General features: G+C 43.5%; 1 protein-coding gene across 2 annotated transcripts in view; it reads right to left on the minus strand.

Moving 5' to 3' along the window:
• The window catches only part of ECT2L (epithelial cell transforming 2 like), a 76,149-nt gene that overhangs the window by 38,636 nt on the left and 9,867 nt on the right, over positions 1-27,646 (minus strand). For both annotated transcript variants that reach the window (XM_075597794.1, XM_075597795.1), the window contains exons 9-16: positions 21,868-22,006; positions 21,613-21,781; positions 21,061-21,189; positions 16,732-16,824; positions 3,257-3,442; positions 2,571-2,674; positions 1,919-2,041; positions 1,147-1,239 (exon numbers count right to left, since the gene is read on the minus strand). In XM_075597794.1, coding sequence (XP_075453909.1) covers positions 1,147-1,239; positions 1,919-2,041; positions 2,571-2,674; positions 3,257-3,442; positions 16,732-16,824; positions 21,061-21,189; positions 21,613-21,781; positions 21,868-22,006 — 1,036 coding nt within the window. The remainder of the gene's footprint in view (positions 1-1,146; positions 1,240-1,918; positions 2,042-2,570; positions 2,675-3,256; positions 3,443-16,731; positions 16,825-21,060; positions 21,190-21,612; positions 21,782-21,867; positions 22,007-27,646) is intronic.

Here is a 27,646-nt window from a genome sequence, read left to right on the forward strand (position 1 = left end):
TTAGACAAAAAACTCCGGCCTTTGAGGGTATCTGGGAATCCTGGTTCCAATTTACCAGAGCGCACCAACCAACCCAGGTGGGTCGGAGGCCCACCCCCCCTCCATAAGGAACACTCAAACGACTCTCATCAGCAAAACTTCAACAGCCAAGTGGGTCGACAAAACCCCTCCCCCCCCATTTCCCCACCTCCCCCCCCTCCTCACACCCCCTCACCACCCACACCCCCCCCCCCCTCTGCCTCCCCTCTAAGAAGGCACTCCCCTCTTTCTCTGACAACTTCGGTTGCCACTCTTTTACCCCCCCCCCCCCCCAAAAAAAAAAAAAAAAAAAAAAGATGTTTTTGGAAAATTGTTAGGCTTTGATATCTGTTGAGAATGTTGTATTAACTAACTGCCTAATAAAAACATTTAAAAAAAAAAAAAAAACAAAAAAATGTCTTTAAAACTATTTTTTTTAAATGCTACAAGTATTTTCTCGTAATACAGAACTGATTTATTTTAAAAGAAAACACACAGGATATTGCTTGAACTGCAGCTTTAAAGCCGTGGTCACTGGTGCCCGTGCCGTGGTCACTGGTGCCGTGCCGTGGTCACTGGTGCCGTGGTCACTGGCTGCAGTTCCACTCCTGTACCTATGCTCTCTGCCTATAAGCTCTCCCGCTGCAGTAACGGTGTGTTTGTTGGAATTAAATTATCTTTCCAAAATCATATAAAATGGAAAACAGAAATATTTGACTTAAAAAAAAACAAACAGAAACAAATGAGGGTGTCTTGAAAAAGTAACCGCCCACCATTGCCAATATGGGGCATTTGTATCAAGGCTGAAGTGATGCAATTCTGGGCAAAAAACCTGCACCATATGTGTTCAAGAAGAAAAAAATCCAATTGAAGTCAAAATGATTTTTTTCTTTGTTATATCTGATACACTTTATTGTGCCCCAGCATTCCTGTTGCACTACATACATATACCCCTGAGCCTGGTATACACTACATACTGAGCCTGGTATACACTACATACATATACCCCTGAGCCTGGTATACACTACATACATATACCCCTGAGCCTGGTATACACTACATACATATACCCCTGAGCCTGCTTTAGACATACAGATAGTTGAGGCTGCAGATGATTATCTTACTTACCAGCAGAGTGAGCTGTTGAAACTTGAATTTGCTTTCACTTAGTGAGAGACTGGTTTTGTCAGCTGAAGTCACATCCTCGTTCATATCTTCTTTCTTCCAAATGAATAAATAAGACATTTATTTAAGGGCCGAATGTGCAATCAGGTGGCACGGAGGAGTTACACATTCACAGGAACATTAACAATAAAGTTATCCTGATGGGGAGTATTCAGTTTAGCTTATGTAGAATCATTATTTCAAAATATCTATGCTGTAGGCTGCCTGGTCTTTTTAAATGGCGTCACTTCCCCGAATTTAAATCTCTTAAATGTCTTTGTTATTTCTTCATTTTTGTCCTAAGAAGGACTGCCACTTAAGCCTCATTCCATGCCCTATAATGAAGTAGTACATTCATGAGGCATTTGATTACCAGTCTAGACAAGATTAATAGTACAGTCTGGTAATGGAAACTGTGTAACGTGTAGACACAGCCCTGCCCACATTTCTTTACGTAAGGTATTATCCATTGTTGCATTACCTTCTCATTGTTGCAGAACAATTCCTTTAGCACCAGCAATGTCACAGACTTGACCATTTTTAAATACATTCTTTAGTTGAGCCTAGCAGTCTTTGAGAAACTTGTAAAATGTCACTAATTGATAACCCAACACTTCAGTCACAACACAAAAGAATAGCATCATGATTACTTCATTTTCGTTTCTTCTAATCTATTCTTCTTGCTCTACGTGGATTTTGCCCTAAATACATCATAGGACACTGTGTGGTGCCTCACCTTTAGGAATGATGTCAGTGTATCATCAGAGTTTTCCTCTGTCAAGAATAGTTGACTTCTGAACTCCTTGGTTTTGCTACATTTGTTTAACAGAAATATAGCTAAAAATTCCAATGGATTGTCCTGCAAAAACATAAAACATAATCACTGACAGCTTACTTCATAGATGAATTCATAAGCTCTATTGCTTTTATGTTAGTCTTCAATCGAATTAAAAGTCTACTTGTTGGCCCTTCATAGCCGGAATAGCTATCATTGCAGATCAAAAAATCACAGGCAGATATGAAGATGCAGGAATCACAGACTGACCATGTGTCTTAAGTCACTCAGAACACAAGGATGGAATTCTAGACTGACCATGTGTGTTTCGTCACTCAGAACACAAGGATGGAATTCTAATTCACGCAGCCAGCTGTGAGTTGCTATTGTGTTTGAAATTAATGTCCAAATAACTTTATAGTTATAGTTGCAGCCCAGTACATTTTATACTCCAGAAAGTGACTAAACCCCTCTCTTATTTTCACTTAACAACAAGTAGCATCTCCGTTTCTGCAGAGTAATCATCATAGGTCATGTATTAAAAAAGAGCCTCCCTATATGCAAACTTAACAGAAGCAGTTTATCTATACTACACAGTGCCATCTGTACTCACACATTTCTCTTTGGAGAGTTCCACCAAACCATCAATTAACGCTTCAGCGACTTCTTTATTGGTCTGAACCTTTGCCATGATCATAGAGTCGAACATAAACTGCCCTGTAAGTGTGAGATGATTGAGAAGCCGCTCAGTGGATATTTGTCAAGCCCATTGATAATAACAATTCTAATAAGGATACAACTGCATCCTAAGCAGATTGATTAATATTAAACGGCAACATTTCAAATTCAACTTTCAATGACATTTGTGATTTTTTTTTATTTAGCCGCATATTCCTAATTCTTATCTGACAAAATGTCTGATCCACATTCACTATTACCTGCACTATTACCTTCTAATTTAACATAATGATGTTTCATTTTCGTATTCGTGCCTTTTTATGTTGTACAGAACACTTTACCACTCTCAACTAGAACTTTCAAACTACTTAAGCAAATATCAATGTTTTATAGTTATTTACACCCACCCCCAGTTTTAAAAGTAACCTACATCATTGTAGTGGTAAATTGATACCACTGATACCAGAAGCACATGTCTCCAGGTATCTGACACTGATAATAATGTCTTCACACAGCTGAGGTAACAGCTGTCCTATACTCCTCTTAAAACTATGCACTCCAGCAAAAATGACCATTAATATTTTGAAGCCACAAAGCATAATGACCAGGTAACATTCCTACCTATTATCCTGCCAGAAACGTTCCTCTGCAGCTCACTGAGGTACCGTTTCATATGCTTCCTGACCGTGTGCAGTGCGTCCTCCATTACATCTGCCAGTCTGCACCAAACCTGCAGTTTTACCTCGTTAAAGTATAACGAGGTGGGAGATTCGTCCCTGTTGTATCCTGCCAGCCATTCACTGAGGACTGATAACGTGAGAAACATATTATCTTGGTGCTGGTAAAAAACCCTCCACAATATATGCATTAAGAAGTAATACAGTGGCAACTCTCATGTATTGGAAGCTATTTTGACCTGACACAATTAGGTTGTTGTGGAGCCAAGATAGATAACCTATGAGTGTCTGTTCATGTAAAATTAATTGGAAGGCTAAGAGCATGTCACTACCCAGAATCCTTTTCTGCAGCTTAAGTACTGGATGATATGACGATGGAGTGAAAAAAACATGTGTGAGTACTTGTGGAACACATGCAAATGGACACGTTGGTCCTCTAGCTAAGCTATTCTAACAGTTTATGTATTGTAGGATTGTGCAGCTGAATTTCAAGTTGAATAGTTTATAGATTAAAGCAGAAATCCGCTCCAGAAGCCTATAGTTCTGCTCCCTTTTCTTTTCTTTTTTTTTCCAAAGATTTTTATTAGGCAGATATAAAATATACATACAGGGGTCAATATACACAGCCTAACAGAATTTTTTTTTTTTTTTGGGGGGGGGGAGAAGAGTGGCAAAACCTGTTGCCAAAAGGCAGTGGCCTTCCGAAAAAGGAGAGGCCAGGGAAATAGGAAGAGGGGGGAGAATGAGGGGGAGGGGGTGGGGGGAGTGTCTACCCTGGTCACTAAGTGTCCACCTTGGGCGGGCTCTTACTAAGCACTGATTGTCACCGGCTTCCTTTTCCCGGCGTTCTATCTTCTGGGCTATACTTTGGCGAATTAGACTTGATCTATAAAGTTATCCATGGTTCCCAGATTCTATAGAAAGCTGTTGTGTTTTGCTTAAGGAGCGCAGTTAGTTTTTCCATAAGCATCACCTCGTTTATTCTTTTTTTTAGCATTCCTTTGGAGGGGGGAGCTACTTTCTTCCAGGAGGCCGCTACCTCACACCTCGCCGCTGTGAGAATAAAGGAGATTAATTTCCTTACTGGGCGGTCAATTTCTTTCATTGGCCTAGCCAGCAGGAAGGTCAGTGGATCAATAGGAAAATCGAGGTTGGTAACCTCTTTTAATAAAATTTGAACCATGTCCCAATATTTCTCAATTTCTGGACATGACCACCAGATGTGGGCCATGTCCACCTTTTGTCCACAGCCTCTCCAACAGAGATCAGATGCCAGAGGATAGATTTGCTTTAGTCTCACTGGAGTGAGATACCAGTAAAACAGTATTTTATAAATATTTTCTTTGGTTGTGGTGCAAATGGAAGTTCCTGAGGCTGCTTCCCAAATATCGTCCCAATCCTCTCTGTTGATATTTATATTCATGTCCGCGGCCCATTTCAGCATATAGTCATGAGTTGGAGGGTCCGCTGATGTCTCCAATTCAGTGTAGATTTTTTTATATTAGTCCTTTATGGTGAGAGCTATCTTTGCATAGTCTCTCGAATTTAGTGAGAGAGGGAAATTCTGGATTTGGGGATATTGTTTGGGTGAAATGTCTAATTTGGAGGTATTTGAATGTTTCCAAATGTGGTATATCATATTTAGCACGTAAATTTTGGTAGCTCAAGATTTTCCCTAGGCTCAGAATGTCTCCGATCGTCTTGATCCCCTTCAATTTAAATTGATCATATAATTTAGTTGCACATCTGGGAGGAAATTTAGGATTATTAAAGATTGGCGTGAGTTGCGAGCTGGTGGAAGCAAGTCCAAATCTAGTCTTAGCTTTCAACCAGACTCCCCATGTGTGTTTCATCGCTCCCAGCTAACATTTGTGCAGGCGCATATCTCCTCTATCCAAGTTCCAAAGGCATGTTGGCAGAGAAGGCATTTTAGCATATTGCGATTCTATTTAGAGCCAGCAACACTGGTCTGCGTCCGCGTTCCACATGGCCGTCTGTTTTAGTTGGGCTGCCTGATAATATTTAGAAATATCTGGGACACCCATACCCCCCCCCCCCCCCCCCCCTTGCTCTTGATGCCATCAGTACCGATCTTGCGACTCTGGGTCTTTTGCCCCGCCAAATTAAATTAAATAGTCTATTTTGACACCTCATAGACCATAATGTGGCCCTGAGCGTGCCCCCCCCCCCCTAATTGAACAAGGAAAACCTATATGTATTAGGCCAGAAATGTAAAGTAACTCAATGTATGTGAAAATAACTATGCCTAATAAAAAATGTTTGGGAAAAAAAAAAAAAGTCTATTTTGGATGTTTTTTAGTTCAGAGCCAGGAACGTGGACTGGAAGTGTTTGAAAGAAATATAATAATCTAGGGAGTATATTCATTTTAATCGAGATCATTCTTCCAATCCAAGAAATCTGGTAACCTTCCCATTTATCCAGGTCTTTCTTAAATTTTTCAAACAGGGTGTAACGATGCACGGAACCCGCCCCCTGTGGCGTGTTCCTTCCTTACCTGTTTTCTTCTGATCGCCGCCCTCTAGCTGCAAGTCAAGATCCTGTGTCTTTAAGGATTCTGAAGCAAGCAACGCCATCTTGCTTCCTGGCAAATCCTGCCCTCCTCCTCCTGACAGGAAGTAAGCCTCTCTCTGACTTTCTCATTGCTTACAGCTGCTGCTTCCTTTAAATAGCACTCAGTGCCTACCTATCTGGGTTCCTGCAAGTACTACCATCGCATGCTGTTCCTGTCTGGACCTCCTTGGGATCTTTACTCATCTCCTTTGGATTCAGGAAGACTGGGACACCTACTCGTTTACTACTGAGGTTAGTTTACCGTCGGGTAGTGTAGGTACCTCCTTAGTAGGGTTCACCTTGACGTGGTAGCAGGCTTATAATTCCTTGGCCAATGGATTAGAGTTACAACCCTTATGTTATATTTAGTTTCGCTGCACCTTGCTGTTTCTGGCACTATGCCTTTAAGGAGGCTGAACGTCCTCCAAGAAGCAATCCCCTTGTGGATGTTCCCTTGTGCTCTGGACTCTACTTCCCCGACTCCTTCCATGTTCAAGTTCCTAGTTCCTGGTTCCCGTTCCAGACTCCTGTGCTGAAGCGTTGGCTTCCCACAACCCCCGCGTTGTTGCCTGAGAATGCGTGCACTCCTGCTCTGCTGTCAGAGCATGCGCGCACATGCAGCTGGATCAGTCGTGTCTCTGAGCCAGGCACCGCACCTCCGGACGCGTCGCGCATTATCCTTCGTGCGGCGCGGTCACGTGATTACGTGTGCCGATTCCCAAGCTGCGTGGCAACTTACTCCCTTCGCATCCCCTGCGGCCTTCCCACCTTGCTAACCGGTCCTTTCCTTTCCCTGCGCTTGTGAGGAGAGCACAAGCATGACACTTCCCTTTCCCTGCGCTTGTGAGGAGAGCACAAGTGTGACACTATGCTCAGCCAAACAAACGGACCCCCAGAGATGGCCCCGCCTTCTTTCCTGTTCCATGTTCCTAGTTTCTGGTTCCTGTACCCCTGTAACGTTGGGAGATCCTATAGTCCCCCCTAGTCTAGTAAGGATCGTTCGGAGTCTGATCCTGAAGGGGGGGGATACTGTAAGGAATCAGGGAACATGCCCCCTGCGGCGTGCTCCCTCCTTACCTGCCGCAACTCAGTTCCTGCTCTCCTTATAGAGCATGCACGCACCCACGGTTCCCTACTCATACCTCGGAGCCCGACCACCCCCGGTCGCGTCACGCATTCTCTCTCACGTGGCACGTACATGTGATTGCGTGCGCCGCTCTCCAGCTGCGAGTTAACTTCACGCCCCCCTTGGGCGTATTCTCTACCCATGCCTATTTTCTCTGATGTCTCTCTGTAGGGCATGCACCGTCCTCTAGCTGCAAGTCAAGATTCCCTGTTGATTCTCTGTGTGGCGGGCGCTGCCTCTAGCTGCAAGTCTTTCTTCCTATGCATCACTGCCCCTTAGTCTGTTGGATCGCTCGGGGTTTGATCCTTAAGAGGGGGGTACTGCAACGATGCACGGAACACGCCCCCTGCGGCGTGTTCCTTCCTTACCTATTTTCTTCTGATCGCCGCCCTCTAGCTGCGAGTCAAGATCCTGTGTCTTTAAAGATTCTGAAGCAAACGACGCCATCTTGCTTCCTGGCAAATCCTGCTCTCATCCTCCTGACAAGAAGTAAGCCTCTCTCTGACTTTCTCATTGCTTAAAGCTGCTGCTTTCTTTAAATAGCACTCAGTGGCTACCTATCTGGGTTCCTGCAAGTACTACCATCGCATGCTGTTCCTGCCTGGACCTCTTTGGGATCTTTACTCATCTCCTTTGGATTCCGGAAGACTGGGACACTCATTCGTTTACTACTAAGGTTAGTTTACCGTCGGGTAGTGTAGATACCTGCTTAGTAGGGTTTACCTTGACGTGGTAGCAGGCTTATAATTCCTTGGCCAATGGATTAGACTAAGAACCCTTATGTTATATTTAGTTTCGCTGCACCTTGCTGTTTCTAGCACTATGCCTTTAAGGAGGCTGAACATCCTCCAAGAAGCAATCCCCTTGTGGATGTTACCTTGTGCTCTGGACTCTACCTCCCCGGCTCCTTCCATGTTCAAGTTCCTGGTTCCCGTTCCAGACTCCTGTGCTGAAGCGTTGGCTTCCCACAACCCCTGCGTTGGTGCCTGAGAACGCGCGCACTCCTGCTCTGCTGTCAGAGCATGCGCGCACATGCAGCTGGATCAGTCGTGTCTCTGAGCCAGGCACCGCACCTCCGGACGCATCACGCATTATCCTGCGTGCGGTCACGTGAATACGTGCGCCGATCCCCAGCTGCGTGGCAACTTACTCCCTTCGCATCCCCTGCGACCTTCCCACCTCGCTAACCGGTCCTTTCCCTGCGCTTGTGAGAGCACAAGTGTGACTCTTCCCTTTCCCTGCGCTTGTGAGGTGAGCACAAGCGTGACACAGGGCTGGGTAATTGTGTTGATATAAAGATTGGTAGTTCTTTGATACATTTACTCCCAAATATTTGATGTACGAAGAACTCCATCTATAACTGAAATTCAGTTTGAGCAGTTTCACTTCTGGTTCTGAGAGGCTTAGATTGAGGGCTTCAGATTTATCGCAATTTATTTTATATCCAGATATTGTGCCAAAATCTCCTAGTTCCCTTTGAAGGTTAGGAAGGGAAGTTTGGGTCTGGATAGGGTCAGGATAATATCGTCGGCAAATAGGGAAATTTTGTAATTTGTTTTTCCAATTTCTATGCCTTGGATGTTTATGTTATTTCGTATTTTGGACGCTAGAGGTTCAATAGTGAGAGCAAAGAGGAGGGGGGATAAGGGGCAACACTGTCTTGTTCCGTTTTTGATTTGGAACCTTTCAGTGTTCCCTCCAGGTAGTCTAACAAGGGCCGACGGGTTTTGGTAGAGCGCCCGCACACCTTCTAGATAAGAATCTTTAAAGCCGAATTTCTTCATAGTATTATCGAGAAATAGCCAATCAATTCTATCAAATGCCTTCTCAGCATCTAAACTCAGTAGCATTGCCTTGGTGCCTGTGAGGTGCATGTGATGAATTATGTCAATTATCTTATGAGTATTGTCCGAGGCTTGATGCCCCAAGACAAACCCCACTTGGTCCAGGTTTATTAATCTGGGTAAAATTGGGTTTAGTCTATTTGCTAGGATCTTGCTGTACAATTTAAGATCATTATTCAGGAGGGAAATTGGCCTATAGCTACCACATTGAGTTGGGTCTTTCCCTTCCTTATGTATAATAGCAATGTTTGCTAGTGACATTGACGATGGGATCGGGTTTCCCTCCATGAATGAAAAAAACAAATTCAGTAGGTGAGTGGTCAATATTGGTAAGAATTTCTTGTAATAGACATTAGAGAAGCTGTCTGGGCCCGGGGCTTTAGAGGTTTTTAGTGTTTTCACCACTGCAGACAATTCTGCCTTTGAGATTTTGGCATTGAGTTAGGAGTTCTCTTCCTCTGTCAATGAAGGAAGATTGCAATCATCGAGGTAATTTGTGATTGCCTCTAACACAGTTATTTATTTATTTATAAAATATTTTACCAGGAAGTAATACATTGAGAGTTACCTCTCGTTTTCAAGTATGTCCTGGGCACAGAGTAAAACAAATAATACATGGTTACAAGTACAGTTACATAAATGAACAATGTATACATTATATACAAGACATTGCGTGCACAGTTAAATAAAATATATATTATGAGCGTATGAAACAGTTACAGACCAGGTTAAAATGTGAGACAGCTTTAGATTTGAAAGAACTTAAACTGGTGGTGGATGTGAGAGTCTCTGGAAGGTTGTTCCAGTTTTGGGGTGCACGGTAGGAGAAGGAGGAACGTCCGGATACTTTGTTGAGCCTTGGGACCATGAACAGTTGGCTCTGATGTGTCGCTCCGGGACCTCAGATTATACAATTTAGTGTAAAATTTAGTAAATTCTTCTGCTATTTTTTTTCCGTTGTATAGTATCTCACCAGGCTTACTCTTGATCGCTGTTATTTGGGATCTTTTCTGCACTCCTCTTAACTTGCTAGCAAGAAGTTTGTCGGCCTTGTTGCCCTTATCATAGTATTTTTGGTTGGTCCATTAAAGAGCTTTTTCTACATTCTCCAATTGGATTTGCTTAAGCTCGTTTCTATTGGTGGTCAATAGTTTATATATTTTTTTTGAAGGGTTGGTTTTGTGTTGTTTCTCCAGTTCGAGAATTCTGTCTGTTAATGTTTTTATCATTTTTACTTTGATTTTCTTTTTGTGGGAGGCGATTGAAATGAACTTGCCTCTAATTGCTGCCTTATTGGCTTCCCACAAAATTGCTGGGGATGAAACCGATCTGAAATTGATATTAAAATAGTCTTTGAGTGCTCTTTTAATTTTTCTTTCCACTTCCACATTGTTTAATAGGGAGTCATTTAATTTCCAATTATAAGTGGTCGTTTTCATAAATGGTATGGAGATTGTCAGGGTTACCGGAGCATGATCTGACCATGTGATGGGGCCGATATCTGATTTGGTGGCGGCCTCTAAGATATTCTTGGTAACTAGAAAATAGTCGATGCGTGAGTACGTCTGGTGAGGAGGAGAGTAAAAAGAGAAGTCTTTTTGGCCCTGGTGGTGGGTTTTCCAAATGTCCATCAGAGAGAACTCTTTAATTATCTCTTTAAATTTTTTCCCAATTTTAAGCGATTGGACAGAGTGCGAGCGGCCTGGAATAAGTGATTTATCTTCAACAGGGTTTAATACCATATTTAGGTCTCCACCTAATATTATTGAGGATAAATATTCAGGGTCCACTTCCTCTAACACTTTTTTTAGAAATTCGGTTTGGTTTTCATTTGGTGCATAAAGGTTAATCAGTGTGATCGACGAGCCAGACAAAGATCCATATACCACTAGCAATCTACCCTCTGGATCTAATGTTACCTTTGTTAGATTGAATGGAGTACCTTGGCGAATTAAAATTGCTCCTCCTTGTTTTTTACTACTAAATGACGAGTAATAACTCATTGGGAATGCGTTTTGAAAAGTTTTGGGCGGGTCCTGGGATGTGAAATGCATCTCCTGAAGGAATATAATATCTCCCCCAGAACTCTTCGTCTCTTGAAGAGCTAGCCTTCTTTTCCTATTATTTTGTAAACCCTTTATGTTCAGGGAGACCAGTTTGATAGCAGATTGGTTGGCCATGGAGTTTACCTTTAATGTGTGTTTTTAGAGCCTCTCCTTTCTCAGTGGGGAGGTCTTGCTTCAAATCCAGATAAAATATACTTAATTTGGATATCAGTACTGCTTGAGTCGTTCTTAGAAGTGAATCTTTCTTAGCTGACCAGGGCAGGGGGGGCAGGACAGTGGAGTGAGGGGGGGGGAGGAAGGGAAGAAAGGGGCCTGCTGGGACAGTATCAGCAAGTGATAGTGAGTGTAAAATTAGACCTTAATATGGCCTTAAGAGTTACAACCGGTGTGACTATTAACCAGTTATTGGGCTGAAGGCCCTTGGGGGGTAAGCCCGGCGTCGACAACTCTTGAGGATGGGGAAAACGTGGGCCCCCGAAAATATATAACTTTCCACCCCTCTGGGGGTACAAACAGTAGAACTTGTGCATAATATTTATAACCATTGTATTACCGATTGCCCAACCTGGTGGACCCTAGTATCCTCACTTTGAGCGAGAGAACTGAACAGCATCCAGACCCCGGCAAATCAACGATACAGTTTCTCAATTATTACAAAATATGTGGTGGTAAGGTATCTGGCTTCTATGATACATAATCCAGGTTCTAAGAATCATATTGCTTCCTTATCTAGATGCGAAGGGAGGGGTGGAAGGGGAAGAAGGGGGAGGGGGGAAGGGAAGGGGGAGGGGGGAAGGGAAGGGGGAGGGGGGAAGAGAAGGGGGAGGGGGGAAGGGGGAGGGGGAGGGGGGAAGGGAAGGGGGAGGGGGGAAGGGAAGGGCGAGGGGGGAAGGGAAGGGCGAGGGGGGAAGGGGGAGGGGGAGGGGGGAAGGGAAGGGGGAGGGGGGAAGGGAAGGGCGAGGGGGGAAGGGAAGGGGGAGGGGGGAAGGGCGAGGGGGGAAGGAGGAAGGGAAGGGGGAGGGAGGAAGGGAAGGGGGAGGGGGGAAGGGAGGGGGGAAGGAGAAAGGGAAGGAGGGGAGGAAGGGGGAGGGTAGGGGAGGAAGGAAGGGGGAGGGTAGGGGTGGAAAAGGGAGGTAGGTGTGGAAGGGGGGGTAGAAGTGTGAGGTAGGGGTGGGAGGGGGCTGGGGAGGGGAGGAGGCAGAAGACGGGGCATAGGAAGGCACCTTGTCAGGTAGGAGGCAGGGAAACGGGACTGATATACATTTTTGGACATTGAACAGTTTCAACAATGTGCATTTCAATAATACTAGTTACAAAGATTGAGAAGCTAAACATGCAATACTAGCAATTGAGTCTCGCAATAAATTGTCATGATTTATAGCTTTGAGCATGACATATGGACAGTATCAGGCCCACTCCAATTCAGTGTCACATTTTCTTGACAGTTGTGGGGCATTTGATGGACAGGTGTCTAGTCTCTGTGGTTTGAATCTCTGGGGAGGGGGGAGGGGGAAGGGGAGAGGGGAGGAGGGAGGAGGGAGGGTCACCTTGTAACATGGGTAAACACTTATCGCAACTTTTATAATTACATAACAAAATTAACTGAGAAATTTCTTTCACCACCATTTAACGAGTGGGTTTCTCGGACTGTAAACCGACCACGGTCAATTGCAAGTTGGATCTACCTAACACGAGCACCGGGACACAGGAAGAGCGAGTACAACAAGGATATAAAATAAACCATTTATCCTGCCTTTCAGTAGACCAAGATCTTGTATGAATGATTAAATACTAAACTTTTTCAAACTAGGCCGGGGGGACTCCTGCCAGTTACTTATAGGGGAGTATATTAACCGGGGAGAGCCTGAGGGTCACAGGGTCTTCTCGTGTTAGCCAATCAGAGCCAGAGCTAGTGGTGGCCCAGGCGTGTTAGTAATTTAGGGTGGGATTGGAGTCAGCGTCCTATGGCCAAACACAGGGGGGGGGGGGGAAGTGTTCAAGTCGGGCTTAAAAGTTCTGTCCCCTGAAAGCCCACCTCTGTCCTGTGCTTGATGATAGCGTTTGGATCTCTTCGCTCTAACCGGGTATGTGCACTGCGATTCTTCTTTTCCTGGGCCCCCCGGTAGGCCTCTGCATCTCCCCATCAGGTTCCCCCCACCCCCCCAGACCTGGAGGCCCCCAACAGCCTCGAAACCCAGCCCCCCACCCACCCAGTGCGCCAAACAAACAGGATAATGGCTCCCACATCCATCAGCGATCCAGCCAATGGCATTGCCGGAGCGCCTCTCCCATATCTCCAGGGCAGGTGACCCCCTGCCTCAGCCTTCTCGCGCTGCGGAGGTGGTCTCAGCAATCAGAAGACAGCGTTTCAGGAGGTCGACGGGTCTCTCAACCTTCCCGGTCGGGCAGTTGGTTCTTCTAGGCATTTTGGTCCGCCAGCCCTGATGGGGACCCCCCCCCACCGCGGCCCGGTCGCCGAGAGACTGGCAAGTCCGCTCTCTGTGGGGCTGGAAGTTCAACGCCAAGCTCGCGTGCAAATTGTGGCATATCTTCCGGTTGTCTGATGGATAGTTGTCTGCCGTTTCTCGTCACAATTAGCCGAAACGGGAATCCCCATCTGTAGTTTATACCTTTCTCTCGTAGTAGCGAAGTTAGAGGTTTTAACTCTCGCCGCCTCTCAATAGTTGCCCTAGCGAGGTCGTTAAAAATTTGTAGGGGTTCTTCTTCAAACTCGATCACGTTTTTGTCCCTGCAGGCTGTTATTATTTTTTCCTTAGTTGAGTAACTGTGCATGTGCACAATCACGTCCCTTCTTCTTTTTGGGTCGCCTGATTTGGGGGCAAGCGCGCGATGAGCTCGGTCCAGCTCCAGGTCTTTCTCCTCCAGACCATCGCTGACACTCTTGAAAAGATCCATCAGATATGGCCTAAGGAGGTGAGGAAGAACCTCTTCAGGGACATTGCGGATTCTCAGATTTTGCCTGCGGTCCAGGTTCTCCTGATCCTCCAGGCTCTCTTTTAGGCAGGAAACCTCGGTGCCGAGGCGAATATTCTCCTCGTCTGCCTCTGTTTGCACGTGGAGGGCCGCATCTAACCTGTTCTCCAGGTCTGCTGTTCTTCTCGTGAGGCTGCCTATTTCCTCCTTGAGCTCGGTGGCCAGATTTTTAAAGTCCTGCTGGAGGGATCTGTATAATTTGTCATGAGAGGATGACAGCATTCCTTCCAGCATTTCCTCTAGATATGCTCGGGTGATATTCCCTTCTGCCGCGGATCCCTCCGTCAGCCTCCTTGAATCTTTTCTTTGAGCTTCTGCGCCATCTTGCTCGCCGGGTTGGGTCCCCGACCCTCGTGGTGCCGGTGAAACATACTTGTTAACTCCCTTCGAAGTTTGTGTTTTTCCTCCCCGAGACATATTGGGGGTTTCTTCTGCCAGATTATAACAAGTTTTGGCCGAATTTTTTTTGGGGGAAAGTTGCTTAATTATCACTTTATCCGTATGGGTTCCTAGAGCTCTCTTCCTATACTGCCATACCGGTCGACGACCCCGGAGCCCCCCCTTCCCTGGGCTCAGCCTTTAATCATTTTGAATGAATGAGGGTCTGATTGGCCTTCTGTGGGACTCTTGTGCACAGGCAGGTCTGTCTGAGCCCTTGCCCTGTTGCCTCCGTCTTGCCTCAGCAACACCCTGCAGAGCCGCAGTGATCCAACAGCTCTCCTCCCCCTCCCCTGGTGCCGCTGATCTCTCCTCCCCTCAATCACCCGATCGGGCGACCCCGCTGTGAGCGCTCCGGGTCCTGTGATCACTCCAGGTTGGGGGGGAGGGACCGGAACTCTCCTCCGCTACGGGCCGCCTTCGCCGTGTGCCCGTTCTATAATAGCGCGGGAGGATCCTCCGAGCACCGTCGGCGGCGGGAGTGGGGGTGGAGGGGGGGGGTACGCACTTTCCTCCACCGGCCGCCCCTCTCCTCTCGGGACTCCGCCGGTCCTTCTTACTCGAGCCACATGGCTCCGGCGGCTATTTTGGAGGCGCAGGGAAATGCAGGGGGAACTTCCACGGCAACCGCGGGTCCCAGGGAGCCCCGCCGGCCGCCTCTAGCTATATCCTCTGAGGGGGACAGTGTTGGTAGGTGGCTGGGCACTTCTTTAATTTTGGGGTGCATTCCCTAGTTTCCTTTCGGCCCTCTGAGTGGAGCCGAGCTGAGCTGCGACTTGCCAGCTCCACGTCCAGGCCACGCCTCCCTTTTCTTTTTTTTAATAATAAAATTGTTTTTCTATCATTCCAAAATAGTTTTTCCCCTAATCTTCAGCTTTTGAGGTTGCCATGGTAACCCATGGACTGCACTGGACTCTGTGGAGACCTACATTTTAAGCTCCCAGAAAATGTATATTTTAAACGGTTATATCTTCAGAACGGAGAATCAGATTTGAAAAATAAAAACTACATTGGATAATAGGGCAAAAAGAGATCTCTTAAAGGAAACTAAAACTCATAGGGTGCAAAAAAAATACAAAAAAGGCAATCCATGTGGACTGCTGCTCTCAATGCAAGGCTACACACCAAGAAACAATGTGATGCTTTCATGTAAACTAATCATTTTGTATGTTTAATATATCAATTCTGACCTTGAAAATCAATAAGATTATCAAGGTAAATTATACCAAGTAATAGACTGCATGGTTTTCCCCTGTGTGCTGCCATGTTCAGTATTCTGCATCTCTCTGCTGTCATATTCAGTGATGTCATTTATGGGACTATCTGTGACAGGGACCATTTAGTAACAGCAGAAGGGAGTGTTTGGAAAGAGTGCGATTTCAATATAAAATGTCCATTTAATACCAGTTTCTTTAGCAATACTGTTACACCCGAAATAAAAATGTCTGTGCTGCTACATTATTTAGAAACATTCTATATGCCCTGTTCCTCTATGGAATGTTACAATGTATGCAAAATGACATTGATGTCAATGACAGCTGGAACATCCTGTGCCATAGACATCACTATGGTTGCTACATGGCAGCTCCCCATTCTACCCTTTTAAATGTTTATAACTTCAAATTGCTTTTAAAATAAATAAAATCAATAAAGAAGAACAGAATGTATTTATGGGGGGTGATTAGCTTATCTTTAAGGAAGAATGAATTGAAAAGCAGTTCCTGCAAGTCGTTCCCACAGAAATATAACAGGTAACATGTAAAATAGGGCTTCTGCCAGATGGGCCGAACACTAAAATGCACGAAGCATGTTTCACAGGTGGTAAATGGAGTAGAATTGCTGCTGCTCACATCTGTCACACAGGTTCTATTTACAGCTGATTTCCCTGTATGCACCAACAATATGACATTGTATTGAAATCCCTTCATAGTGCTTTATTAAACAAACACTGTTCACAAGGCCCTTGTGTTCAATGAATCTGGCTAGGATGTCCAAATATTATGGCTTATTCGATTACACGCTGTATGATCACACCACACCACACGCCTTGCTGGCTGAATTGGCTTGCTATTGGTTATTCATGCATATGGCAATCACAGAATTTCAATACAGTATTTATTGATTAGCTGTCATTACTGAGCTTTGGTTCTTATTGGGGCCTTCATGATGCAGTACTGGGAAGTGCTATTAAATTAGCAATAATTACAAATACAAAAAAAAAATCACATTAGAAATGACAACAGCCTCTTCAATATTCAGGCTTTTTTTGACTAGAGGATAAGGACACATATTAGTTAAGCAGTGTTAAGTTGTACGGCACCTTCATGTGAATGGGCTAAAAGCTTAAGGACACTAAGTAAATGTAACAACTAAACTTACTGTGTTGGTTGGATCCTGTGGTTATCCCAGTTGGGGTACAGAAGAGAAGGCCAGTCAGCTGAGAGAGACGGTCAATGATTTCCAATCCAGACTCTACAAACACAGACAGCAAATGATGAGGCTCTTCATGACATGCTGATATTTCTAAATCAAATTCACATCATGTAGATGATATTAAAGATTCCACTGAATTCCACACCATTCTATCATTTCTTCATAATAATGTAATAATTGTACTTTTGTAATTTTGCACTACCAGCGTTTTGTAACTATTGGTTCATAGGAACCCTTGGGTTCCCCGGGCATCTAATCTGGGCACAATGCCAAACTTTCTTCTCCCAGGTAATGCCTCATGATAAGTTATATTCTGCCCTAAGCAGGAGCACTCATCGCAATGTTTTACCTGCAGAACTCAGTCCCACACCCTTTTTAATGTCAGGGTATTGTGAGATTATTATAAAGAAAGGTCACTCAGAGTTTGTATAAGATAAGGGGCCTCATGCAGAGAGCAGCGCTATATAGAATTGGAGAGGGGGAAAAATTGTAGCTTTTTTGGAGAGTTTTTTTCTCCATATGCAGAAAGGGCATAAAACTGCATTAACAAGCCTTTCTGCATATGGAGAGTTTCAACCAGCGCTATAAGCGCTGTTGAAACTTGTAGGGAAAAAATCGCGGTTTTTTTTTTTTTTCCTCTCCACCGGCCGCGGAGCGCCAGCTGCTTGGTGGAGAGGAAAAATGTTGAAAATCGCGCCATTTTTTTGCGCGAACAGCCACTAGATGGCGATCGCGGCTCTCTGCATACGGCAGAAAAAAAAACTGGAGAGATTAGAAAATTTCCAGCCGGGCGGCGAATTTCAAACAAAAAAAAAAAAATGGCGCTTTTTTTTAAAACTTGCCGGTTTCTGCCTTTTTCAAGGCAGAATTCGCCAATTAATGCCGCTTTCGCTTTTTGCGCTGCTCTCTGCATGAGGCCCATGGTTTGTTGTTTATTGTAATACAACAAAATAACAAGAAAACATCATAAGCAAAATAGCAAAGAAATGAGCTAACAGTAAGCTAACAATCCATATCTACCTATGCAGAGATTATTTACTTAGTATACATGTCATACTCACGAAACCCAAAGATATTATGATAGGTCACGCCAGTCTCACTAGGTCTCGTCTCAGTGTGGCTCGCCACTCGGTTCTGTCTAACAGGGCGCTATGCTAACCTTTTATTGTCCTTCTCGTTTGTGTGGTGTACGTGAGCATTATCTGTGGCTGCTGACTTGTCTTACTGGCATTACAGTTTAACCACAGGGTGCTTACAGGTCAAGTAACTTCTCCTTTATGCTAAGTACCTGCCTCTCAACGACATATGTCACAACAATATATCCTGGCCATTTCTCAGCAGATCAAGGAAATTCTATCTGCAAAACTTCTGGTAACTGATATTATTTCCAGGGCAAGAAAAATAGCTAATATTCTGACAGTATGCTCTAAGCTGTACTATGACATATAATTATACTATATATGTACCTTATGCTACCTGTAACCTATAACAATTATGCTATATATATACCTTATGCTACCTGTAATCCATAACACATCCCTAAAGTGTTTCCTGCAATTTTAAGGTCATTTGAAAATGGTACCAAATACAGAAGAATTTCAAAGTATCTGATCTCAGACGTGCTATTAGAGAGGGTTGGGGTTCCTTACCATGCATCTGATCTCAGACGCGCTATTAGAGAGGGTTGGGGTTCCTTACTATGCATCTGATCTCAGACACGCTATTAGAGAGGGTTGGGGTTCCTTACTATGCATCTGATCTCAGACGTGCTATTAGAGATGAAGTTACTCAGAATCTCACTATAATTATAGGGTTCAGTAATCAAAAAAAAGGTTAAAAAACACTGGTGTATACCATAGGGGTGTACATCATTAAGCCAAAAACAGATTTTGGTATCTCACGCTGCATTTCTTTTTCAACTGCATTATGAGCTGCAGGAAAATAACATTATGAATAAGGCCCAATTTAAAGCTGAGCTTCCAACCCATTTTTCCTTCTTGACAATACATATAGTGCTACATGACAGCTGACACTTATTAGTTGATGCCTTCAGAATGCATTGTGTGTGTAGGTGGCTGCAACTGGGGAAACGTGTACAAAAATCTAACTGTACATTTAATTTTTTTTTTTTTTACTACCAGTCTGGACGTAACCAAATTATTTCTGAGTTAAAAACAAAATAATATGGCTCTTCCCAATGTCTCCCTTTTACGAGGTTGCAGAAGTCCTAACGGGGCAGTTCTACCTAGTGTAGCTACTCAAATCTTTGTTCCATAACCTATTGGTGTAAATAGCTTCCGTATAAAGACGATATCACCCTTGTACTCTATGTATATCTTTATTTAATCTAAGTGGTATGATGGGAAATGTTCCGAGACAGCAGTTGAGGGAATAAGTGCAGTGCTTGGCCACAATGGTTGGTAGGAGTGACTGTGGTACCAGTTCCACAGGTAAGGAGCAGTGGGGGAAAAGGGGTTTAAAGGCGAGAGAGAGCAGTAGCGGTGAAAGGAGTGGAGAGGAGACAGCTATGGGTAGATGAACAGGGACATAACGAGAGATCAAACCCGATATGTAGGTAGGAGCAGATGAGTGGGGAGCCTTACAGGTAAGGAGGAGAACTTTGTTGGTGATCCGAAATGTTATGGGATGCGGGGAGAGGGATTTAAGGAGGAGATGAGCAGAGACTGTTTTAGGAAATTGAAATTATTCTAGCAGCAGAATTTTTGATAGATTGCAGAGGAGAAAGTTGAGAGGCAGTGAGGCCTGTTAGCAGTATGTTACAATAATCCAGACGGGAGAGGATATGGGCATGCATTACAGTTTTAGCAGTAGATTGACGAGCAAAGGCAATATTATGGAGGAAGAAGCGTCAACTTTTAGCCATGCTAAATTGACTGTCTTACTATGTTGTGAAAAATAAATATGAATTTTGTTTTGTTGGGAACACTGAAACCAAGCCTTGTGTTTGTCTAATGACGGCACCATAATTACCTTGTAAACTAAAGAATGAAATAGAAGTAGCCTTGTTAGTCTAGTTGCAATAGTGCAAAATAAATGAGTACTTCAGTGTTGGGGGATTTCATTTTTTATTTGGACTCGAAAGTTTGGCCTAAAATATCAATTGTTAGTCCAAATAAAAAAGGTATCACTTAATACTGAAGTACTCATTAATTTTGCACTAAACAAAAGAACAAATGTAGGACTGAAAGTCTAACTAAAAAAAAAAATAACATATCACAACATATGCAGCATTTGCTGCTTCCATTAGGGGCTAGGCAAGAGATCACATGTAACCGTGGGCAGAGATAAGGGCTGAGCTGTAACTCTTATGAAAGGATAACATTACTGTAGCTCCTGAAATATTGCCAATGTAAAATTATGTTGGTCCATTTAATGTGTGCGGTTGAAACTTATCCCAGCTTCACATTGCAAATCCAGTTTAACCAACGTCAAATTGATGAGACCCAAAAGGTCGAAATAGCTGTCTGTGGGTAGGGTTACTGGCTATGCACTTCTTAAACCCAGGCTGTGCTGAAAAGCTGTGTAATGCTGCAGGCATACGCTTATATGGGGTCCATATTAAAATGGATTTGAAGCAAAAGGTACACTATGTGCCCATTTGCATGTCCTTTCCCAGAATCCATAGCTGCAGTCGAACCATTGTATGTTAGGAGATTATGGGGAAAGACAGGGTTGCATGCCTGTCTGCGACATGTGAATGTGCTCACAAGTGTTTTTTTATTTGCTGTTAGACCAGGTATCACAAAAAACAAAGTTAATGATGCACTTCCTTCTATATATAGATGGAACAAATAACAATAATATAACAATATATTATCTTTGCGAAAACAGGGGTTTAATAGACAACAAAAAACATGTTTTATAATATCGGATTTTTTCAAAACAACGCATGTTATCGGGATAATAAAAAAGGTAATAACATAATAAGATTATGTACAGAAAGTGAGACTAGCTTTAAAAGTATAATCTCCTACTATCCTATAGATAGAGGCAGCGCTAAACAGGATTTTTTGGGGGTGCCATTAATCCAACAATCGCCTCACACACTACTACAAACTTCATTCATCCATTTCAATATGAGCTCATTGGAAATCGAAGTTGTAGCTGAATTTGATTATCCGCTAGCACCACCTTTGTCTATGGCTATATTAGTATCTTCTATGATTGAAGGATGCAAGACAATTAGGCTTCAACTCTTTCCGAACGTGGAGCATTTTTTAGTGTTGGATTGTAACATAAAACAATATGTCTGACCTGATGCTGCCAGAGGGACAAAGAGATCAATGTGACCGCCTTCTTTATCTGAAACCACACAGCTTCCCAGCTTTTCCCAGAAATCTCTGATCTCAGGACACAGGACATTATGGGAAGTGATTCTGCAACCTGGGAAAAATCAGTGAAATGCAATGCGCGCTCATTAAAGACACTTTAACATTCGTTGCGTTAAGTACTTGATATGGAAATCGGACTGAATACATTTGTAGATCACTCACATGGCAAATATCGTGTCTACTAGAAATTGAGGTCTTATGTGCACAATCAAATGTCCAGAGGACCTTGAAATGCAAATACTGATTGCAAAAAAGAAATAAGAGAAGACTTATCCACATAGGCTGGTAACGGAATAGTAAAATGATGCATCTTGAATTTCAGTTGCGTAGAAGTGCATGTAGGGGTTGAAGGTTATAGTAAAGATTTTAGTACTTGATAGACAAGCAATACATAGTAAAGTAATACTTAGTAAAGTCATGCTTAGCAGGAACCTTCTGCACTAAGGAGGTAAAAGGAATCTGAACCAGTCATTACATTGCAGTAAATGTATCTGTTGGGAATCACCAGTCGTGACAATCCCAATGCTCTGGGCCGTGCATCCATCCAGAGCCTTCTCCACATATAACAGAAGACTTTCAGTTGTCATCCCACTGTAGTCGTAGACAATGGCAACCACATTGGGCTTAACACTGTCCAGAACAACCTGTAGAGACAAGCGAGGACTCATTCAGTACATGCACAAGTGTACCTAGTTCAACACAACTTAGAAGAATCCTAAGAAAAGAACACCTCATATGCCGGCATCATGGACGATATCAGCAGCAAGTAGGGCTGAGAGGGGGAGCTAAGGTGTCCGTATTTCTGATGGATGCTATGACGTTGTCTATGAGGAAGAGCCGGGTAGGAGCTGGATCCCGCAACATTCTGCCTTTGACAAATAAACAAGAGAAGTCCTGATTCATTTCATGGGTCTCAATACTAGTTCACTTCTTGAAGCCAGGTCATTTCTACTGTGTTAATCATATTTTATATTATTGATTCTCGAGCAGCCGGTCTGCCTACCTAGCTTATCATTCAAGGTCAAGGAAATGTGTCTAACTGGAGATACAAACTGATATTTGACACCAATGTTGTTCCATGTGTATAATAAACTGGAAAGAATCCTGGATATCGCTGGATCACTGAAGCTTCTGCTGTTCATATACTGTAGTTCATGATTCATGTTTGCAGGGTCATGAAACACATAAGAACACTTGCCTAAACAAGTAGAAGAACCCCTATGAAGAAGCACTCATATAGTGGTAGATGCAAAGGTCGCTAAGGTGAATTTGGTGAATTTTATAGTGTCGGGAAATACCATTCACAATTAATCCCTTTATGACACTCCTTCTTTGCTCCAGGAACCGAGTGCAGAGAGGCCTTGTGGTGCGTCCAATATAACGTAACCCGCATCCACACTGGATGCAGTACACCACAAATATACTGCGGCAGTTGATAAAGTTCCTAACCTGATATACACTATCTCTATATGGAGAACTAAACTCAATTCCTGTCTTCAGATGTAGACATTGTTTACTATTAGTACTATTGTATTTGTTTGCTGGTATAATTCAATGTCACACTTTATCCCATCTGTTTTTTGTATAGGGAATATATTGTTATATCAAATTTGTCATTACATGTTGTATTCATTTGACCAATGAGGGTATTTTTATTAGTGCTAGATGTATTTTGTTTGTCAGTTCACTTATCCCAACATATGAATTACATCTATTTTTATTTTTAGAATGTAATGTAGTTTTAATTATGTAATTATATGTGTTTTGTACATGAATTAAGCTTTTTAGATCCTCCCACAATAAGTGTTTATCTCCATATATTATAGTTATATATCTGCCTCTTTTGCTGTCAGTCATCTTTAGTATTCATTTATATGAGCAGCACCCTAAAAGCGTATTATGGGTCACTTATCACTTTGCGATTGATCATTAACTATTGGACTGGCTGTATAAAAGGGCAGGACTTTTACCCATGAATCATCAGCCCTTTGAGAAAGTCGTCGATTGGTGACGAAACGCGTCAGGGATACTGAGAAGCGCGATTACGTCACGAAGACGCTGCGCACACGCACGAGGCCATACCCAGCGCGGGAAGACTACAGCGGCCATTCGGAGTGGAGAGCTGAATTTGAGCAGCATACAGACGGTGTAACGGCGTCCTTACCCGGTTGGCGGTGATCTTGATCAGCTATCTGGAAGTGATTTCGCCCAGCAGTACCGGATGGTGGTGAATTTATTCACAAACTGCATTTTAATACTTTTTATCTTGTGAGTGCGATTCCCCCCCCCCATCCATCCCTTCCCCTATTTTATAATAAATCACGCAGTATTATGCTATGGGGCGTGCGCTCTCTCTCTTTTTCTGTTTGTAGATATCCGTGGAGGTGGTTTATCCCTTGTGAGAGCAGCAGAAGATCCTTTGCACACATCCTATACCTCCTATTATGGACTGATCATTGAAGGACTGGTTGGATTTTATATTATAATCTTTTTTAAATATATATTTTTTTTCATTTTTTCATATTCGGTCTATTTTCAGCATTTTTTTGCACTTTTTTAGTCATAAATTTTCACTATTTGTTATGCATAATCCTATGGTGTCGTTTTAAGTAGAATTTGTTTATCATGTTTAGTATATAACATTCCTATTGCACATTTTTGTTATTTAATCACATTTAGGATTTAAACACACTTTCAATATATAATATTTAGCACTACAGTTTTTATATATATACACTGCATTATAGTATTATTTTGGCGCCACAATTTTTGTTCCTTCATATATATATATATATATATATATATATATATATATATATATATATATATATATATATATATATATATATATATATATATATATAGGGTAACCAGGGAAATCAAGGTAACAAAGAGACAGCACACCGCAATATGATGAAGTAAAATAAAGTGTATTAACAACACAGGGCAGCCAACGTTTCGGTCCTCAGAGTGGGACCTTCCTCAGGGCAGTGCCAGTTAACCAACCCCACACTGATGAGACCCTGAGACCCATTAAGGTCAAAACAGCTGTCTGTGGGTGGGTTTTCTGGCTATGCATCTTAACCCTGGCTGTGCTTAAAGCTGTGACCATGCAGCAAGCTTAAGCCTATAGGGAACCATGTTTAAAATGGTTTTTGAAGCAAAAAGTGGCACTGTGTGCTCATTTGCAAGTCATTTCCCAGAATCCCTTGCTGCAGTGGAAGTGCTGTGTGCTGGGTGATAATGGTGAAAGGCGGGGTTGCAGACCTGCCTAAGACATGCAAATGAGCATACAGTATATTTCCATTTGCTATATGCTTTGCTGTGGTGGGTTTTTGTCACTTTTTTTACTCACCATAACTTAACTAAGTATATATATTGTTGCCTTAGGTATATATATATATATAGCTAAGGCAACTCATTATGATGTCACCATTATGATGTCACGTGCTAGAGCCTATCAACCAGTGGCTGACTTGCCACACAGAAAGTAAGGAGGAAGGAGACAGAGAGACAGCAAGGAGGCGAGAGACAGCAAGGAGGAGAGAGAGAGACAACAAGGAGGAGAGAGAGACAGCAAGGAGGAGAGAGAAAGACAGCAAGGTGTAGAGAGAGGGAGAAAGCAAGGAGGAGAGAGAGACAGCAAGGAGGAGAGAGAGAGAGCAAAGAGTGGAAGAGAGAGAGATAGACAGCAAGAAGGAGAGGAGACAAAGACACAGCTATAGAGGGAGAAAGGGGGTGGCCCGGTATTAAAGGGGTTGCACCCCATTTGGCCACCCCTGACCCCACCAGGGAGACAAGGGGTTAACTGGACTGAGGTCCAGAAATGTGATTTCACCCCTGTTATAACCTGTAAATGTTTATTTTCCTGTTTCCCCTCTGTTATTGTACATCACTGTCTGCACACACACACTAGAATCCATCCGGTAGCACAAGGGTTAATAGTCCGTTAATACTGTGTCTCAAGGTATGGACAAAGCTTCAGAGAAATTCCTTTGCTATCAGGATGACATATGGCCCTAGAGACATGGCCCAATGGCTAGAACTTAAGTTTTGTTCAAAAGGTTTTATCACCCTCCCTGTCTCTGTGAGAGTGGAGGGGGCGCATACCATAGCAGTTTTTAAGTGTCCCACTTATCACTGTCCAACACAGGTTATCTTGTCCAAGATCCGGAGGGGTAGCTGGGCTGGCATTCCATTTGCACATGTGGGGCCTCAGAAAGGAGACCCCAGAGTTCTACTGCACATGTGCCAGCTAGCAGGGGGGCCTGTCCTAAAATGTGTCCCCCCATCAAAGATTGGCTGGAGATAATTGCAAACCAATCACAGGTTCTTAATGTTACAGATAGAGGGACAAAAGGTTTATAACCTGCTGTTCCCCATCTATCCTTTGTCTTCATTTTTGGTCTTCATGCAAAGTCTTCATTCGTTTTCGTTTGCTGATATGGTAACCTGATCTCACCTGAATGATTTCCTGACTGCTGAGAGAAATGCTACATCATATTTCTCATTCCCCAACCCCAATGTAAGTGTACTTCTTGTTTGTTACTGCATTATCTGTTGTGTTCACCTTTATTCTAAGGAATAAATACAATTTATTATATCTTAAGCCTCGTTCAGTTCAAACCCAATTATTTTTGTGTAATATTAATAAGCCTGTGGAAGCTATCGTCACAACAGCAAGGAGGGGAGGAGAGACAGCTCTCTCACCCTCCTTGCCTTGTCTCTTTGTCTCCGCTCCTCCTATGCAGCAAGGAGAAGACAGCTGGATGATGAGTAGGAGGGAATGGAGAGTAGTGTGCCCATGGGGCAGGAGGGAGTGCAAAGAGAGGGGTGGAGAGACAGCAAGGTGAGTAGGAGGGGGAAACAGAGACAGTAAGGAGAGGAGGACAAATGAAATGAGTAGGAGAGGAGGGAGTGTAGTGTGCACAGAGACGGGCAGACACAGTAAGGCAGGGTATACAAAGAGAGGGAGGAGAGAGTGCAGAGAGTAGTAGAGCATGATGGAGGAGAGAGTAAGATGGTGAAGAGGGACAAGAGACAGCAAGGCATTGCAGGGAGGGGTGAAAACAACGAGTAATGTTTAATTAATAACCTTTAAGATCTGATAGATCGGTGTAAGTTACATAGTTACATAATTACATAGTAGATAGTAGAGGTTGAAAAAAGACATACGTCCATCAAGTTCAACCTATGCAAAATGTAGACAACATATCCCTACTTACAGTATATTGATCCAGAGGAAAGCAAACAAACCCCCCCAGTAAAATATCATCCAATGATATCTCATAAGGGGAAAAATAAATTCCTTCCTGACTCAGATTACTCCGTGGATCAACATCCTTCCCATGTTTACTTATTTTATATATCCCTATATACCTTTCTTTTCCAAAAAAGATGTCCAACCTTTTTTTGAACATATCGTATCTGCCATCACAGTCTCCATGGGTAATGAATTCCACATGTTAACTGCCCTAAGGCCGAGTCCATAGAAGGACAGGCCACGCTGAGCCATGTGGACGCTCAGCGCTGAGCCCCTGCATCCTCAATGAGGATGCCTTGAGAGGGGGCTCGCGCGAGCGTCCGCAGGCGTGCTCAGGCTTTGGAGTTTTCAGCCGAGCGCCAAGCTGTTTTTCAGCGCGCTGTCGGCTGAAAACCTCCAATGAGAGCGGGGCTGCGTCAACGTCACGGCGCCGTGACGTCGGCGCCGTGACGTCGGCGCCGTGACGTTGACGTCAGTGCGTTGCGGGCGATTGGCCCAGCGACGTCACTGCCCCGCCTCCCTCAGTCTCCCCCCACCTCCGATCGCGGACGCTGGCTCGCCTGTATGTGCATGGAATCGCACAGCTTCTGCAGGCGAGCCTCAGTGTCAGCGCGGTGCAGCACGGCTCCCCCCCTCTATGGCCCGGGCCTTACTGTAAATAACCTTTTCCTTTGTTGCTTGTGAAATCTCCATTCCTCCAAACTTAATGGATGACCCGTGTCTTTTGTACTGCCCTTGGGATGAATAGTTCTTTTGAAAGCTCCCTGTACTGTCCCCGAATATATTTGTATATATTTATCATACCCCCTCTTAGACTCCTCTTTTCTTATGTAAACCAATCTAATTTAGCAAGCCTCTCATAAATCAGATTATCCATCCCCTATATTAATTTGGTGGCTCTTCTCTGCACTCTCTCTAGTTCCATAATGTATTTTCAAAGGACTGGTGCCCAAAATTGTACTCCATATTCAAGGTGTGTCTTACTAATGCTTTATAAAAAGGGGGCATCATTATGTTTACTTCCCTTCCATCCATTGCCCGTTCAATGCAAGATAAGATCATGTTTGCCTTTGCAGCTACTGCATGACTTTGGGCACTATTTCTCAGGCGGTTGTCTACAAGCACTCCTAAATCCTTCTCCATCAAGGATTCCCCTAATTTATCCCCATTTAATTTGTAATTCGCCTGTTTTTTCTTGTTTCCCAAATGCATAACCTTACAGTTATTCGTATTAAACCTCATCTGC

Source organism: Ascaphus truei, chromosome 4, assembly GCF_040206685.1.
Source record: "Ascaphus truei isolate aAscTru1 chromosome 4, aAscTru1.hap1, whole genome shotgun sequence".
Lineage (NCBI taxonomy): Eukaryota > Metazoa > Chordata > Amphibia > Anura > Ascaphidae > Ascaphus > Ascaphus truei.